Source organism: Coregonus lavaretus, assembly GCF_964263955.1.
Source record: "Coregonus lavaretus genome assembly, chromosome: 20".
NCBI lineage: Eukaryota > Metazoa > Chordata > Actinopteri > Salmoniformes > Salmonidae > Coregonus > Coregonus lavaretus.
In genome coordinates, this window is record NC_140007.1 from 16790877 (window position 1) to 16808390 (window position 17514).

General features: G+C 43.7%; 1 protein-coding gene across 1 annotated transcript; it reads right to left on the bottom strand.

Annotated features, from left to right (window-relative positions):
• Positions 1-5243: 5243 nt before the first annotated feature.
• Positions 5244-15955, bottom strand: igf3 (insulin-like growth factor 3; the record flags this gene model as incomplete). The annotated part of the gene is made up of 4 exons (XM_084184362.1): positions 5244-5516; positions 5779-5918; positions 14135-14303; positions 15899-15955. 4 exons carry the CDS (start codon positions 15953-15955, stop codon positions 5244-5246), a joined length of 639 nt encoding a protein of 212 aa, XP_084040488.1.
• Between the last annotated feature and the right edge of the window lie 1559 nt (positions 15956-17514).

The window sequence follows — 17514 nt, forward strand, 5'->3', positions numbered from 1 at the left end:
AGTGCTGGGGCTGTTGCTGGAGGAGGTGCCAGTGGGCGAGATGGCATGAGGTAGAAAGAAGGGTGCACGGTTCATCTGTGAAATACAAGCCGTGTACTTTCTCCTTTGAGTCAAGTACAGGAGAGATAATTACATGTTCCACTCCTGAAAACCCTGAGCAGTCGACGGATAGTGAACTCTCAGAAATTGAACCTGACAGAAATGAAGAGGAAGAACCTGCACTGACAGGTGAGGTGAAGACTTCCGAGCCGCACCCCAATTATCAGGAAAATGCCAGAGATGACTCTGGCCCAGTGGGAGTACGATTTGTGGAGAAAGTGGATCCATGCCTTTTGGCGATCCGTTTGTGGTATCAGGCTGGGTGAAGAAGGATTTGGGTTCTGTCAATTCAGGCAATGTATCCAGAAGTGGACTTGTGTTTATTAAATTTTTTGTGTGTATGCGGCCCAGAGGGAGAAGGCGCTACGTGACTCGGGGCAAGAGCTGTGTTCTGCTTTGCTCTCCAGAGCAGAGCGCTGCTGAAAGGAGTGATAACTGGGGTGGCGTTGAGGTGGATTGACTGAAGTTGAGGATTCCTGTGTCTGATGCATGCCGTTTGGTTCGATGCAGACCTGGTGGGTAGCGTGAGACTGACCCAGTCTGTCTTTCTGAGTTTTGATGCAGAGTGTTTGACCTGATAAGTTCATGCTAGGGTATATGTTATCCTGTGAGAGCTTTTGTTCTGAACCCACTATGGTGTTTATGGTTATGTTGCAGCAATATGTTAGAGGGAGATTCTGAGGTGTGGAGGGCATGGGACAAAGGAGTGTATTGTTTCGGTGGGAAAAGTGACTCAATTGGCCATGTTGCTGGGGACCAGAAATGTCCTGTGCGAGTGAGACAGGTTGAAGTTTCTAGGCTGAAGGCAGTGCAAAAAATGTTTATGTTGAGGCAGTGAAGAAAGTAGAGGATGGTGGGTGAATGAGTGAACAAGTAGTGAACAAATTTGCAATGCACGTCCAGAACTGTGAAAGGAAGCAAAACGCAAGTGTCTAGTCTGCCGGAAAAACACACGAAGAAGAGAAACTAGCGCTACCGCCTCAAACGTCACTGGGACCATGTCATACCCAGCCGCCAATGACCTTGCAGCCAGAGGGGGACCAAACGTGAGTGTGGTCGACTACGTCTGTTCAGAATGGCTCCCTTCTCATGCATGTTCTCCTCTCCCCTTGCACTGGACCAGGCCATGGGCTGGGTGCCACAGACGCTTGATGACAACGGACGACGAGGAGCGACTGACAAACGACTACCAACAGTGACACTAACCAATCAACGGCAGACGAGCAACCGACGGGAGTTGGCTGCGGCCATCTTGGACACTCCTCCAGCAGCACAGACCTTATCTCTGGGAAAGCGTTTGATTTTGGTTTGTGATTGTGTACTCCTGAGATTAAGTAAAAAACGCTAAACTTTTAAACCTTGTCTGTGTGGTGGCCTGGGATCCTTAGAAACCGGTTTTGGACATGTACTTTACATTCCACTCTTGACACTACTATTGATGCTTCTTGCAGAGATGATATTCTAATTGACTCAAAGTAGTATTTGAGTTGTTTATGGTACAATGGAGTTCTGCTGGAGGTCGGGCTCTTGACTGTAGAAAATTAATTTGCTACTCTGCGCAACCTTCAGACAGGAGGAAGGTAATGGAAAGATTCATAATTAATGTAGTTATTGTGGCAACTTGTGAATTGTGTTAGCCTATGGCAATTTATATCAAATAGGATTTAAATGAAGACACAAATAGCCAGAAGTCAGGTGGTGGCATACGTTGTATTACATCAAATATTGTGAACACTTCCAACGTAGTCAAAGTACAAAACAAGAAGTGTTGAACAAATTGGAATCTACACTACTTATATACGTCAAGCATTCAAATACATAGCAGCGTAATGGTTCACTCTTCATTCATCCAATAAACACTTTGGCTTTAAAGCAGATACATTGTAATAAATAGTTTTTAAAATAGTCTGTCTCCATTCGTAAACATTAGCCCTGGCCTAGCCTGAGACATGGCAACAGTAAATAATTATAGTGAGTCATCAAGTCACAGACGGGGCCTGCACATAAGGCACATACGGTAAAAAGGCATGGTGAGACAAAATACAGGTGAAATGCAAAAAATTCAATCAAGTGTACTAATGCTGCTTAGATTGGAGCCCAGTGCTGCTATTTGCAGTGCTTGTGGTGATACTAGTATAAAGTGAGGTTATCAACACAAAATAAATCATATGCATATGAAATACAATGGTAGTGCTTTAATTTATGATATACAGTGGGGTCTGAAATTGACACCCTTGATAAAGATGAGCAAAAATAATTGTTTAAAATAATTCAAATACTGAGCTACTGTATATTGTATGTTTTTTTAAAAATTGGAAATTATATTTTATAATACAATTGTTCAGAGAAAGATTGTTTAACAAGTGATAATTTTTACCCCTACTGTTTGAGAAAAAAAAGTGACACCCCTGTTTTCAATACCTCACCTTGCGAGGACAACGGCACGCCCCAGGACCAGTGGAAGCAAAATAGCCCCATAACATCAAAGATCCACCACCATATCTGACAGTAGGTATAGGGTTATTTTCTGCTCATGGATTCTCATAGATGCCAAACACACCACTGGTGTGCGTGGCGAAAGAGCTCTATTTTCACGTCATCCAAATGTAAACGGCACTTGGATTGGAACCAGTGCTTTGGTCAGATGACTTGAAAATAGAGTGGTGGGTTTGTCATCGAAATGAGAATGCATGAGCAGAGATCTCCCGAGTGGCACAGTGGTCTAAGGCACTGCATCGCAGTGCTAGCTGTGCCACTAGAGATCCTGGTTTGAATCCAGGCTCTGTCGTAGCCGGCCGCGACCGGGAGACCCATGGGGTGGCGTTGTCCAGGGTAGGGGAGGGAATGGCCGGCAGGGATGTACAGTGGGGAAAAAAAAGTATTTAGTCAGCCACCAATTGTGCAAGTTCTCCCACTTAAAAAGATGAGAGAGGCCTGTAATTTTCATCATAGGTACACGCCAACTATGACAGACAAATTGAGAATGTTTTTCTCCAGAAAATCACATTGTAGGATTTTTAATGAATTTATTTGCAAATTATTATTATCACCTACAAACAAGCAAGATTTCTGGCTCTCACAGACCTGTAACTTCTTATTTAAGAGGCTCCTCTGTCCTCCACTCGTTACCTGTATTAATGGCACCTGTTTGAACTTGTTATCAGTATAAAAGACACCTGTCCACAACCTCAAACAGTCGCACTCCAAACTCCACTATAGCCAAGACCAAAGAGCTGTCAAAGGACACCAGAAACAAAATTGTAGACCTGCACCAGGCTGGGAAGACTGAATCTGCAATAGGTAAGCAGCTTGGTTTGAAGAAATCAACTGTGGGAGCAATTATTAGGAAATGGAAGACATACAAGACCACTGATAATCTCCTTCGATCTGGGGCTCCACGCAAGATCTCACCCCGTGGGGTCAAAATGATCACAAGAACGGTGAGCAAAAATCCCAGAACCACACGGGGGGACCTAGTGAATGACCTGCAGAGAGCTGGGACCAAAGTAACAAAGCCTACCATCAGTAACACACTACGCCGCCAGGGACTCAAATCCTGCAGTGCCAGACGTGTCCCCCTGCTTAAGCCAGTACATGTCCAGGCCCGTCTGAAGTTAGCTAGAGTGCATTTGGATGATCCAGAAGAGGATTGGGAGAATGTCAGATGAAACCAAAATATAACTTTTTGGTAAAAACTCAACTCGTCGTGTTTGGAGGACAAAGAATGCTGAGTTGCATCCAGAGAACACCATACCTACTGTGAAGCATGGGGGTGGAAACATCATGCTTTGGGGCTGTTTTTCTGCAAAGAGACCAGGGCGACTGATCCGTGTAAAGGAAAGAATGAATGGGGCCATGAATCGTGAGATTTTGAGTGAAAACCTCCTTCCATCAGCAAGGGCATTGAAGATGAAACGTGGCTGGGTCTTTCAGCATGACAAGGTCCTGGAGTGGCATAGCCAGTCTCCAGATCTCAACCCCATAGAAAATCTTTGGAGGGAGTTGAAAGTCCGTGTTGCCCAGCGACAGCCCCAAAACATCACTGCTCTAGAGGAGATCTGCATGGAGGAATGGGCCAAAATACCAGCAACAGTGTGTGAAAACCTTGTGAAGACTTACAGAAAACGTTTGACCTGTGTCATTGCCAACAAAGGGTATATAACAAAGTATTGAGAAACTTTTGTTATTGACCAAATACTTATTTTCCACCATAATTTGCAAATAAATTCATAAAAAATCCTGCAATGTGATTTTCTGGATTTTTTTTCCTCCTTTTGTCTGTCATAGTTGACGTGTACCTATGAAGAAAATTACAGGCCTCTCTCATCTTTTTAAGTGGGAGAAGTTGCACAATTGGTGGCTGACTAAATACTTTTTTTCCCCACTGTAGCTCAGTTGGTAGAGCATGGCGTTTGCAACGCCGGGGTTGTGGGTTTGATTCCCACGGGGGGCCAGTATGAAAAATGAAAAAATAATGTATGCACTCACTGGCTGTAAATCGCTCTGGATAAGCGCGTCTGCTAAATGACTAAAATGTAAATGTAAAATGCAGAAAATAACCCCTTACCTACTGTCAAATATGGTGGTGGATCTTTGATGTTATAGGGCTATTTGGCTTACATGGTTAAATTGTCATTATAATAACTTATGAATTACTTGTTTCTTTCATAAGGAACTATATATTGTAATTACCGATTTGGGTTGAACTATTCTAGGTATGATACCACAATTATATTGTAAATACCAACAAAAACAAAATATATTTTCCTTCTACTTCTGGAATGTACATTATTTATTTTAGTTAACTTCTTCTCCTTCTATTTATAATGCATTCACATAATTGTGCTATTGTTAGAATGCAAGAAGAATTGAAACCAATGTACATTATTTGACATGCTGCTAAAGAACATCAGGGGTACAGAACAATTCCAGGATAGGTCCTGCAACTTTTATGTATAATGTATTAAATACCCAAAATATCTGTTGACATACACTAAACAGAACTAGATCATTGTATTTTTTGCTCTGTTCCTCTGACTAGCATTTAAAGTGCATTGGGTGTACTGTATCGACTTGTCAGTCCCACAGCCAAGAACAAAAGGATTGGAGAGATATCTTGTTGTGCCCAGTTCAGACTGTTCATCTCAGTTTCTTGAAATGCTGGCCTCAAAAAGGTCAAAGATCACAATGGCCGTGTTGTTGTTGCTGCTTTGAAGGGATTCCTTCAGTCTGAGGGAGTCCTTGTCTGTTGTTCTTGCTGTGTTCCCCTCAGCACTGACCCTTTGCGGTCTCTCGTGTCCATAATGTACTTTCTTTTGATGATGCACACTGAGGATTTGCCTCTCTTCATCATGACTTGACTCAAGTTTCCAGTGGTTCATTATTCTCCTCCGAAAAACAGCCTGAAATTGCACCTCCTACAAATGACAAAGTAATTACAGGTTGTTTTACGTTCAAGATTGAGGGAGCTAGTGGTTTCAAATAGTAGCCACACCCTGTGGATATGTTGTCCCCTCTAGTATCTGTGTGCATGTGTTAAACTTTTTGGATGTGCTAGATGGATGGTTGGATGTGTTCAACTTTTCAAACACCAATTCCAAGGCCTTCCAAGGAAGAGCTTTAGAATGAGGTTGACTTTTAACATTTCTATGGGGCTGATACCCAAGTGTGGTCTCTTACCATAACTTGCTGAGGCGTGAGGGGAGCGTGTCGTCGGCTCCGCTTTGGCTTTGCGCAGTAGCTCTCCAAATGCTGCAGGTCGCAGGCCTTTAAGCAACACTGCTCCACAATTCCCTTCCCTCGGACCCGAGTCCCACTCCCTCTGAGGCGAGTACCATTCCCTCGGGTGGAACGAAGTCCGTTCGGTGCTGTAACAAGAAAAAAGGTATTTGGATCAGATCGTGAAACACTGCGCTGTCTTGAAGAGCAGGTGGTGGGCTATACTACTTAAGTCTTTTTTGGGGGTATCTATACTTGATATATTTTTTTAGAACTTTAACTCCATTACATTCCTAAAGAAAAGGTACTTTTTACTCCATACATTTTCCCTGACACCCAAAGGTACTCGTTACATTTTGAATACTTAGCAGGACAGGAAAATTGTCAAATTCACACACTTATCAAGAGAACATCCCTGGTCATCCCTACTGCCTCTGATCTGGCGGACTCACTAAACACAAATTGTCACGCTCTGACTCAGGGGACGTTTATTTGTTGAGTCAGGGTGTGTTTATTTCCGTGTTAGGTTAAGTTTTCTATGTTAGTGTCTAGATCGTGTAGATCTATGTTGGCCAGGGTGGTTCCCAATCAGAGGCAGCTGTAGCTCGTTGTCTCTGATTGGGGCCAATACTTTGCCGTTTGGCACCAGTCTGTGTGGGATCTTGTTCCGTATAGGTATGTTATTAGTCTACCTTGGACTTCACGTATTGTTTGTTTGTTGTTTTGTTCGTGTTCAGTACGTTAATAAATATGTACGCTTATCACGCTGCGCCTTGGTCCGTCTCATCCGTAAACGATCGTGACAAAAGATCCCACCAAATGAGGACCAAGCAGCGTGCCCAGGAAGAGAGAATAGCGATGTCTCAGGTGGGCAAATGGTGGTCATGGGAGGAGATATTCGCGGGGAAAGGGCCATGGGCGAAGGTAAATGCCCAGGCAGGAGAGGAGAAACGGCGCCAACCGGGCCGACGACGGACACCCGAGAGGCAACCCCAAGAAAATGTTTGGGGGGGGGCACACGGCGTGGACGACGAGGCAGCAGGAGGCAGCGACAGGGCGAATCTGCAGACTAGGAGAGGAGGCCACCAGGTTACGGGAGCTATTGGTCCAGAGGGAGCAGGAGTTAATTGGTCAGAGGGAGGAGCTACAGGAGGCGATAAGGGAGAAGGAGAGTGTAGAGGCACGGCGAGAGGAGCTGGTTAGGCAGCAGAAGGAGCGGAGGTTTATAAGGGAACCCAGTCCCGCTCCTCGCACCAAGCAAGTGGTGTGTGTCGCCAGTCCGGTCCGGCCCGTTCCTGATCCCCGCACTAAGCCAGTGGTGCGTGTTCCCAGTACGGCCCGACCCATTCCTGCTTCCCGTACAAGGCCAGTGGTGTGTGTTCCCAGTACGGTCCGGCCCGTTCCTGCTCCCCGCACTAAGCTAGTGGTGCGTGTTCCCAGTACGGCCCGACCCGTTCCTGCTCCTCGCACTAAGCCAGTGGTGTGTGTCCACAGTCCGGTACGGCCCGTTCCTGCTCCCCGCACCAAGCCAGTGGTGCGTGTTCCCAGTCCGGCCCGGCCCGTTCCTGCTCCCCGCACCAAGCCAGTGGTGCGTATTCCCAGTCCAGCCCGGCCTGTTCCTGTCCCTCGCACCAAGCCAGTGGTGCGCATCGCCAGCCCGGTCCGGCCTGTTCCTGCACCTCGCGCCAAGCCAGTGGTGCGCGTCGCCAGCCCGGTCCGGCCTGTTCCTGCCCCTCGCACCAAGCCAGTGGTGCGCGTCGCCAGCCCGGTCCGGCCTGTTCCTGCCCCTCGCACCAAGCCAGTGGTGCGCGTCGCCAGTCCGGTACGGCCCGTTCCTGCTCCCCGCACCAAGCCAGTGGTGCGCATCGTCAGCCCGGTCCGGCCCGTTCCTGCTCCCCGCACCAAGCCAGTGGTGCGCGTCGTCAGCCCGGTCCGGCCCGTTCCTGCTCCCCGCACCAAGCCAGTGGTGCGCGTCGTCAGCCCGGTCCGGCCCGTTCCTGCTCCCCGCACCAAGCCAGTGGTGCGTGTGTCCAGTCCGGCACGGCCCGTGCCTGTTCCACCGGTGCCTGGTCCGGCACCGGTCAGCTGCTCCACTCCGGAGCCTGAGCAATCCGCTCCACCAGGGTCCGGTCCAACTCCAGTCAGCGGATCCACTCCGGAGCCAGAGCAATCCGCTCCACCGGTGCCCAGTCCAGCTCCGGCCAGCGGCTCCAGTCCGGAGCCTGTACAGTTCGATCCACCGTCGTCGGGTCCATGCGTTTTTTCTGGATTTTTTAGTTGTTATTCTGTCTCTCACTGTTCAAATAAACCTACCATTAAAATTATAGACTGATCATTTCTTTGTCAGTGGGCAAACGTACAAAATCAGCAGGGGATCAAATACTTTTTTCCCCTCACTGTACATTTATGGTTAGATCAGAATCGCCTTCATAATCATTGGTCTGTACAGAGAATTAAGTCAAAACCACAAATCCAAATCCCCATCCATGGCTTAGGAAAGGGCCAATTTAGCAAGCTAGCTACTGCAGGACATCAACACAAGCTGACCAGAAACAGACCAGTTTTTCTGAAAATGATGTTTGGCTTAGGATGTGATTTGATTGGTCTGAAGCCAAATCCAAACTGGCCTCCCTTAGGCGGCGTTTTGCTGCACAAGGACAACCCACAGTTGAGCTCAGCTTAATGCTGATTGGCTAATTATTTTGTATTTATTTTTATCAAGGGATGCCCAATTCTTGCTGGCATCAATCAATCAAATGCTACGGCGGCAACATGTTATACTCTGGATAGTAAACTGTCATGGTCAAAACATATTGATACAACAGTAGCTAAGATGGGGAGAAGTCTGTCCATAATAAAGCGCTGCTCTGCCTTCTTAACAGCACTATCAACAAGGCAGGTCCTACAGGTCCTAGTGTTGTCACACCTGGACTACTGTTCAGTCGTGTGGTCAGGTGCCACAAAGAAGAACTTAGGAAAATTGCAATTGGCTCAGGGCAGCACGGCTGGCCCTTGGATGTATACAGAGAGCTAACTTTAATAATATGCACGTCAACCTCTTCTGGCTCAAAGTGGAGGAGAGATTGACTTCATCTCTACATGTATGTGAGAGGTATTGACATGTTGAATGCACCGAGCTGTCTGTTCGAACTACTGGCACACAGCTCAGACACCCATGCATACCCCACAAGACATGCCATCAGAGGTCTCTGTGAAGCAACACAAACATAGGCACAGGGCTCCCGAGTGGCGCAGCGGTCTAAGGCACTGCATCTCAGTGATTGAGGCGTGACTACAGACCGCCTGGTTAGATTCCAGGCTGTATCACAACCGGCCGTGATTGGGAGTCCCATAGGACAGCGCACAATTGGCCCAGCGTCGTCCGGGTTTGGCCAGTGTAGGCCGTCATTGTAAATAAGAATTTGTTCTTAACTGCCATGCCTAGTTAAATAAAGGTAAAATAAATAAAAAAACAGACACATGCATACACGCACTATACACACACGTACACATGGATTTTGTGTTGTAGATATGTGATAGTGGAATAGGGGCCTGAGCGCACACACTTAGTGTGTTGTGAAATCTGTTATGAATGTATTGTAATGTTCAAATTGGTATAACTGCCTTAATTTTGCCTTGGCAGCAGCTAATGGGGATCCATAATAAATACAAATACACATTTCAAGTAACTAGCTGCAGGCTTAAATAAACAATCAATCATATAATTTGCATATAGACACAAATAAAAACATGTAGATAGAAAGATGTGTGTGTCATGTCTGCTAGAATGGAGGTTTAAAAACGACAGCTGCATATGCATATTAGCCAATACATTTTGGCATAGCCTACACATATAGCATACCTTGCAATACAATCTTCTCTAAAAACAGCTATACAATGTGCTCTGCAATAAGATAACCAGAGTTTGATTTCTAAACCAGTTCTCAAATAGCAGTAGTCCAATACCATGGTGTGCATACATAATGTTGGCTGCAATGGAATATAATGTTGGCATGTTGGCCTATCATCTAGCTCAGCAAACCCTGGCAATGTTGAATTGCAATTATAAACCCAGATTTTAGTCAGTAGCCTATGCCTATTGAAATAACAAGTCAATCTCGCAAATAGGCCATTTATAACGGTTTGTAGTCTTAACATCTGGCACATAATAACGGCACAATTGCAAGAAAATAGCCTAACATTTTTTGGCCATATACCACAAACCCCTGAGTTGCCTTATTGCTATTATAAACTGGTTACCAACAAAATTAGAACAGTAAAAAGTATGTTTTTGTCCTACCCGTTGTATACGGTCTGATATACCATGGCTGTCAGCCAATCAGCATTCAGGGCTTGAACCACCCAGTTTATAATTACAATTATAAACTGGGTGGTTTGAGCCCTGAATGCTGATTGGTTGAAAGCCATGGTATATCAGATGTGTACCAAGGGAATGACAAAAACATACTTTTTACTGTTCTAATTACGTTGGTAACCAGTTTATAATAGCAATAAGGCAACTCAGGGGTTTGTGGTATATGGCCAATATACCACAGCTAAGGGCTGTTCTTTGTGGTATATGGCCAATATACCACGACTAAGGGCTATGTCCTAAGAATTGCCCTTAGCCGTGGTATATTGGCTATATACCACACCTCCTCGGGCCCTATTGCTTAATCATAGCACTCAAAACAAGTTAAATCGACATCCATTGATAGAAAATGATCTGGAGATTTTAATAAGGTTATCTTTTCTCTTGCGACATTCTTAAACTCGCAAGAATTGTTATTTTGATGGAAAACCGAATTTTGCTTCTTAGCCTACGCCGTTAAAAATGACATCGATATTCCTTAATTTGCTCCATAACGTTATGGAAAAAGGATTTATTGGATAAATGTGGCAACTCTCTTGCTGCGAAATTTTTTTGGGGGCTAGTTTTCAGGCCTTGTGGGGGGGTTTTCAGAGGTCATTGGATTAGAAATGTTTAGCTATACCTGACAACCCTGGTCTCAATGTCTAAATAGTGACATCAGGGCTAGTTCAAACTTCAATAGGATGGCCCTCCTCACATGTGAGTTAATCAGCCCATGCTTGATGAATAGCACTTGGTTGATCTCTGGGAGCAGGTCACAGGAAAGCTGAATAGATCATGTCAGACAAAAGTGAGACAAGAATGAATAGAAGAAAAGATCACAGCAAAGGAATGTAGTTTGTTAGCTAGAAAATGAACATCCTGACAGTCTGAGGCTGGGTGCTCTGCAATCATCCACTCCAACTATTGACAGGGATAATGTGGCATTTCTTATTTGTCAGTACGAATAAAATTAGTGGGTCCTGCCATGATGACTGTATTAGCTTTACACTAATTGTCCTATAGATTTGTGTAGCTTTAAATTATTACTTGGAATAAACTGATAGCTAAACCACTCCTTGTCCCGGAATGACATGCTAGCTAGTGATAAAGCTATCTGCTCCTGCTAGCTAGATAGAGATCTCTCGAGCTGTAACCAGCTTTCTACTACTAAAGGTATGGATAACATGATTGGCAGACATGATCTTGCAGAGATAGTACCGTGGATATTACACTCAAAAACTATATTTTGCTATTTTTTTTTCATTCGTTTCATTTGATTGGTTTACAGTTTAGTACTCGGCTGCTTTTGCCTGTCCAGCTAGCGAAGATAAAAGCAGAGTTTGTCTTGATAAAAGTAAGTTATTTTGAAAATATTTGCAAGAATTGACATTGCCAACAAACTGAAATGTGTTCAGAAGCAGTAAATATACCCAATATGTAAAAACCAGCTCCTCCCTCGACAGCGATGGATGTTTGTACATCGTTGTATTTTACATTTGTGTGACTGTCCTTGTCTATCAGTGTTTTGTTACTTGTCATGTTTTGTGTTTTTTGTGGACCCCAGGAAGAGTAGCTGCTACTTCTGCAAAAGCTAATGGGGATCCAAATAAACAAATAAATATCGAAAACTAAAGCAGAACATGCTACAGCCCACCGCCTATAATTCTCAACCTGATTTCTGTAATACTGAAGGGGAGAGTGTGGTAAGTTGCGAAAAAATTTACATTCAGCATAACTCCGTCAAGGGAAACATAGTATTCTTTCTAACAAAGATATCTACACTGAACAAAAATATAAACGCAACATGTAAAGTGTTTAATAAGCTGAAGAAAAAAAATCTGAGTAGTATTTATTTCTGTAATAAAGCCCTTTTGTGGGGAAAAACTAAATCTGATTGGCTGGGCCTGGCTCCCAAGTGGGTGGGTCTATGCCTTCCAAGGCCCACCCATGGCTGCACCCCTGTCCAGTCATGTGAAATCCATAGATTAGGGCCTAATGAATTTATTTAAATTGACTGATTTCCTTATATGAACTAACTCAGTCAAATCGTTGAAATTGTTGCATGTTGCTTTTATATTTTTGTTCAGTATACATATATTTCAGGATGTTGTGTATACCTGGAAATAATCACAATTTATGCCAACATCACAGTTTTGAAAACATAGCTTGTCCAAAAGTGGTCTCTTGGCACAACTTACCCCCGGGTATGGGGTAAGTTGAGCGGCGGGACAGGGTAACTTAAGCAGGCTACAAATGTATGTGCATAATTCAATATTACTAATGCCTTTTTAAAAATGTCTATATCTTTATTTCCAACAGCTTTGTGCTTTTTTTCAAACACTTAACATAGGCCAGGCCCGGTTGTTACCTCATATCCAAGCGATAATGCCTTGCTTGCATTACGCCTGGGAAGAAAACACTTACATTTGCTCAACCATTAGCTCAACTTACCCCAAGCAAACATTTTGACTATATTAGCCCACACAGCTATACTGAACAAAAATATAAACACATGTAAAGTGTTGGTCCCATGTTTCATGAGCTGAAATATCATGCTGTTAGTGAGCATTTTATCCTTTGTCAAGATAATCCATCCATCTGACAGGTGTGGCATATCAAGAAGCTGATTAAACAGCATGATCATTACACAGATGCACCTTGTGCTGGGGACAATAATATGCCACTCTAGAATGTGCAGTTTTGTCACACAACGCCACAAGATGTCTCAAGTTTTGAGGGAGCATACAATTGGCATGCTGACTGTAGGAATGTCCACCAGAGCTGTTGCCAGAGAATTTAATGTTCATTTCTCTACTATAAGCCGCCTCCAATGTCGTTTTAGAGAATTTGGCAATACGTCCAACCGGCCTCACAACCGCTGACCACGTGTAACCACGCCATCCCAGGACCTCCACATCCGGCTTCTTCACCTGCGGGATCGTCTGAGGGGGAGAGGGGGGGTGCTAAGGAGTATTTCTGTCTGCAATAAAGCCCTTTTGTGAAGAAAAACTAATTCTGATTGGCTAGGCCTGGCTCCCCAGTGGGTGAGCCTTGCTCCCAAGTGGTGGGCCTTCCCAGGCCCACCCATGACTGCGCCCTGCCCAGTCATGTGAACTGTAACTCAGCAAAATCTTTGAAATTGTTGCATGTTGCGTTTATATTTTTGTTCAGTATACAGTAGGATGCACTTATTGAACCTCATATTGAAGCTTAGAGACCTCGTTTGATGTATAGAACAATCTTAAAATGATCTTCTTTTGTGTAGATACAAGCATGAAACCCCTAACACAATAAATTAATTTGACTTGGTAAAAATCATTTTTTTGGACCCAACATGCTTACCACCTTTTCCATGTGGTTTCTTTCTACACAGACTACATGAAATGATGACCCCTTCCTAAATATTTGGTCAAATGATACATTTTGTGTATGGTTTCCTAGAAACAAGCGTGGCTCAACTTACCCTTTTGGCTCAACTTACCCCACTCTCCCCTACTGCAGTTCTCTATGTATTTTTTTTCCTGTTTAATACACTTTTACCTTTACATAAAATTGCACATAATCCGTTGTATATTTATTGTTATAGTTACGGCTATCGCTCTAATGTTGGCAAAATGTTCTTGTAAGCACTGTCATCTTGTTGGATGAGAAAGAAACATGATATCAGGCTGTGAAAGTGGCCTTGGTGGAATAAGGGTAAAGGTGATTAGGTGAGAGGGCTTATGGATAGTATGAAGTCTGGTCATACTGCTAAAGTTTCAGCATGGGATTCTTTTTTCCCCTTCAAATGAATGGCTAATTTGCCTGTAAGAAATGTCCCAGTATACATTTTCTTCTGAGCATTGAACATTGAGTTGTAACACTGGTGTCAGCAGTGCGATCCAGTGACCATGTGGTGCTTCTCTGACAGAAAGAGGGAGCACACTATCTAAACAGCGGGACATTAATGGCAAGTAGCAACACAAAGGTGACAACAGGGAACCTTACCTCTGTAAAATCCACGGTCTCCGCACACAAACTCTAGGTGGGCAACAAGTTCAGATCCACAGCGTGCTCTAGACTCTGCATGGTCTGGTAGAGCTGCAAGGCACAAGATGGAGTACAGCACACCGACGCTCCGCCAACATAGCACCTGAGAAAGAATACACTTTAATAATCAAAATCTAGCACCACTCATCTGACTGAGCACAACTGTCTTGTCCAAGCTGCCACTACATTATTAACACCAGCACATTAACACATACAAAAATGTTAGGCTCTATTGAGTTGAAGATTCATTTGTTCAGCGTAGGCTTAATCATACATTTCCACAACAATTGGGGCAAACATGAGCAGTGTATCTGAACAGGTGGCATAAAACCTAAAAATAATTATTTATTTGCTGGTTATCAGAGTTTCACTGTAATAAAGATAAACAATTGGCAGTCAGTAATTATAGCTTATTATTTAGTTGATAAACAAGGAAACTCATCATCATAAATATTCAAGTAAGACAAAGACATTATTCAACCCAACGTAATTAAAGTAGGAGGAGAGCCTCCATGCACACTATCAAAACAGCTATTACAAACCAACGCATCGCAACAGTTTAAAAAAATCCTTATCAAGCCAAGAGCACATAGAGGTTACCCAGTATTAACCTTGATGCTTGTTTTAGTACAGCGAGTTACAAAATAATGATTCATAATTCAGCTAGAATAGATTTATGGATGATAGCAGCTTTGAGATACAATCACCTCCTCCCACGCTCTTTCTGTCACTCTGGCAAGGCTACTCTGCCCTCCCCTCTAGAAAGATAGCGTAGAAAGGAGGGTGCTCCATTTCTACTGAAGCCTACATAACACCTGTACAGTTCATTCACATGTGGATCTCAGGGACCCAAAAGTAGACAATATTGCATCTAATACTCTGATGCTTTACAACTGAGTGCATAATTGCACCTTTGAAACTAAGTTCTTCCTTGCAGAAAAAGCAGCAAATATGCATGTAGATTAGATATGGTATCATAATGAAGTGTATACATCGCTCATAGAAAGTACATTATTAAGAGTGACAAGAAGCACCTACTAATTTTGAGTTGCACTGATGTCAAAATTGTCCATGCAGGTAATTAGTGTAATACAACAACTGAATGAACCCACTGGGCAAATGAGGGTTGCAGTGCAGAACATAGAAATATATTATATTTCTATGGTGCAGTCTGCTGATAGGAATGTCATGAGCTGGAGGTGAAGGTCCTCCAGCTCATGACATTCAGACAAATACAAAACTTTGCAGCCTCAAAAGCACTGGGTAGATATTATTTCACTGCATCCCACACTGCCAAAGATGTGAACTTCCTGAACTGTGCATCCCTAAATTTGCCACCATGTAGGTGGACATTTAAATGCTATGCAGTGAAAATATCACATTTAGATTTCTACAGAGCCACATAACTGTGCATAAGCGCATGCATATGATACTGTTGTTTGTAAACTAAAAACTGTTTTCAATATCTGTGAAGAAAATACATTGATCACTAGGGACCAATAGCTTGATGCAACTTCTACTTTGGGCCGGTTTCCCGGACAGATTAGCCTAAATCTATTCCTGGACTAAAAAAGCATGCTAAATAGAATCTCTCCAAATCCAATCTCCTGAAACCTGGTAAAACTTCACAGTACAAATAAATGTCAATAACCACTGTTCCTGAATCAGTTAAATGTTCTCCTGGGTGACCGTACATACCTTCAGTGTGCATCCTCTGGCAGACGACCAGTGTAGTGAGGGCTCAGAGGAGTGCATCTTGTCTGTCGGTCTGTCTGTCTGTCCAGGCGTAGAGGCAGTAAGGCCTTGGAGCTGCAGTCTTATATTCACAACCAGAGAGGGGGAAGGACCTGGAGCTCAGCAGCTCCCTCCCTCCATTCTAGGCATCCTCCCTGGCCGAAAGAGAAAGGGTGCAATCTATTGGATCGTGTTCAAATCAAAAGCCTGAGTGTGTCTGTTAGTACTATCATGTCAACTCCCAGGCTCTCATTGTCATGCCAAACAAGAGCACAATCAGATCTGGGACCATGATAATTGAAAAGGTTTTGCAGGTTGTAAAATACTGTAGCCTAGGATGACCTCCAGTGCTTACAATGACTGTTACACTGTATAGGCCAAGGTAAGCCTTTACTTTTCACACTATGATTGATTAGAGAAATGTATAGGACACTAAGGGCTGGCTCTATTCAATTTGTAGTGCTGAAGATCCGCTTTATCCGCCTGTAAATGCAATGTTCCCATAGTCGCGGAGACTACATTCATGCTACATGGGAAATTACCTTCACATTTTAACACGGATCTTCTGTGATATGGATTGAATCCAGCCCGTGTCTTATTTTATTCTATTAGTTAATTGGCCAGTCCACACATCTGGGCCATGTTCAGTAGGAGAAAATGCTTTGAAACAAGGTACTATCTGAACTTGTCCATTAAGAAACAAGTTATATTTTCCCATTGCCAAACAGACCAGTTTGATTCAGTGGGCCCTACTGAACATGACCCTGATATCCCAGGTCTAGATTTGCTGATTAAAAGTCCAATAGAAGCGGCTGGCCTCAAGGGCCAAATTTGGTGTTACAAGAGAAAGAGATGGACTTACATTACATTGTATGTTCACCACTGCTATAATTTGAGGCGTGCCAGGTCCTCTTTTTTACTGTCAAACTGCGCATCTCAGAGGATTGTCACATATAAATGTGGGTCCTGAAAAGTTAGACACTTACAGGTGTTGGGAGACCGGATATTCTCCTTCACACAACGGCCCAAAAAATTACGACCTAGGACGCCCCCATTGACTGCTGCCATGACTTTCGACCCATGGCCCTTATGGGCAACCGTCCAAATTCGAAACTGACAACGCTGTACTGTACGTTCGTCATTACAGCACACTGTCTGGGAGGAAGAGTGAGCACATGGCACGTGTCATTTGGAAGATATGTTACTGGTGAATAAAATGCACATCTTGTGTGTGTGATACACAAAACAAAAAAAAGAACAAAATGATGCCTTCGTACAAACATTGGTTGCTTTATTACACAAGGTCGATGTTATGAGACTACACAAAACAAAGTGATTTGTCAGAACTCAAACTTCCCATTGACTAGTCTCTGACAGTAAGACTTTGCTGCCACAGGTGGTTGACCTGGGTGTTGCGCCTCCTGAATGATTCCTCCAATTATAATGTAACAACTTGAGAGGAACTCATTTTCAGTACCTAGTAATAACTTATGTAGTATCATCTAACAAACATCTGTTGAAAATAAAAAATATTCAACCCTCAGTATAAATACTGTTCCAACTGGGGGGAATAGGATATA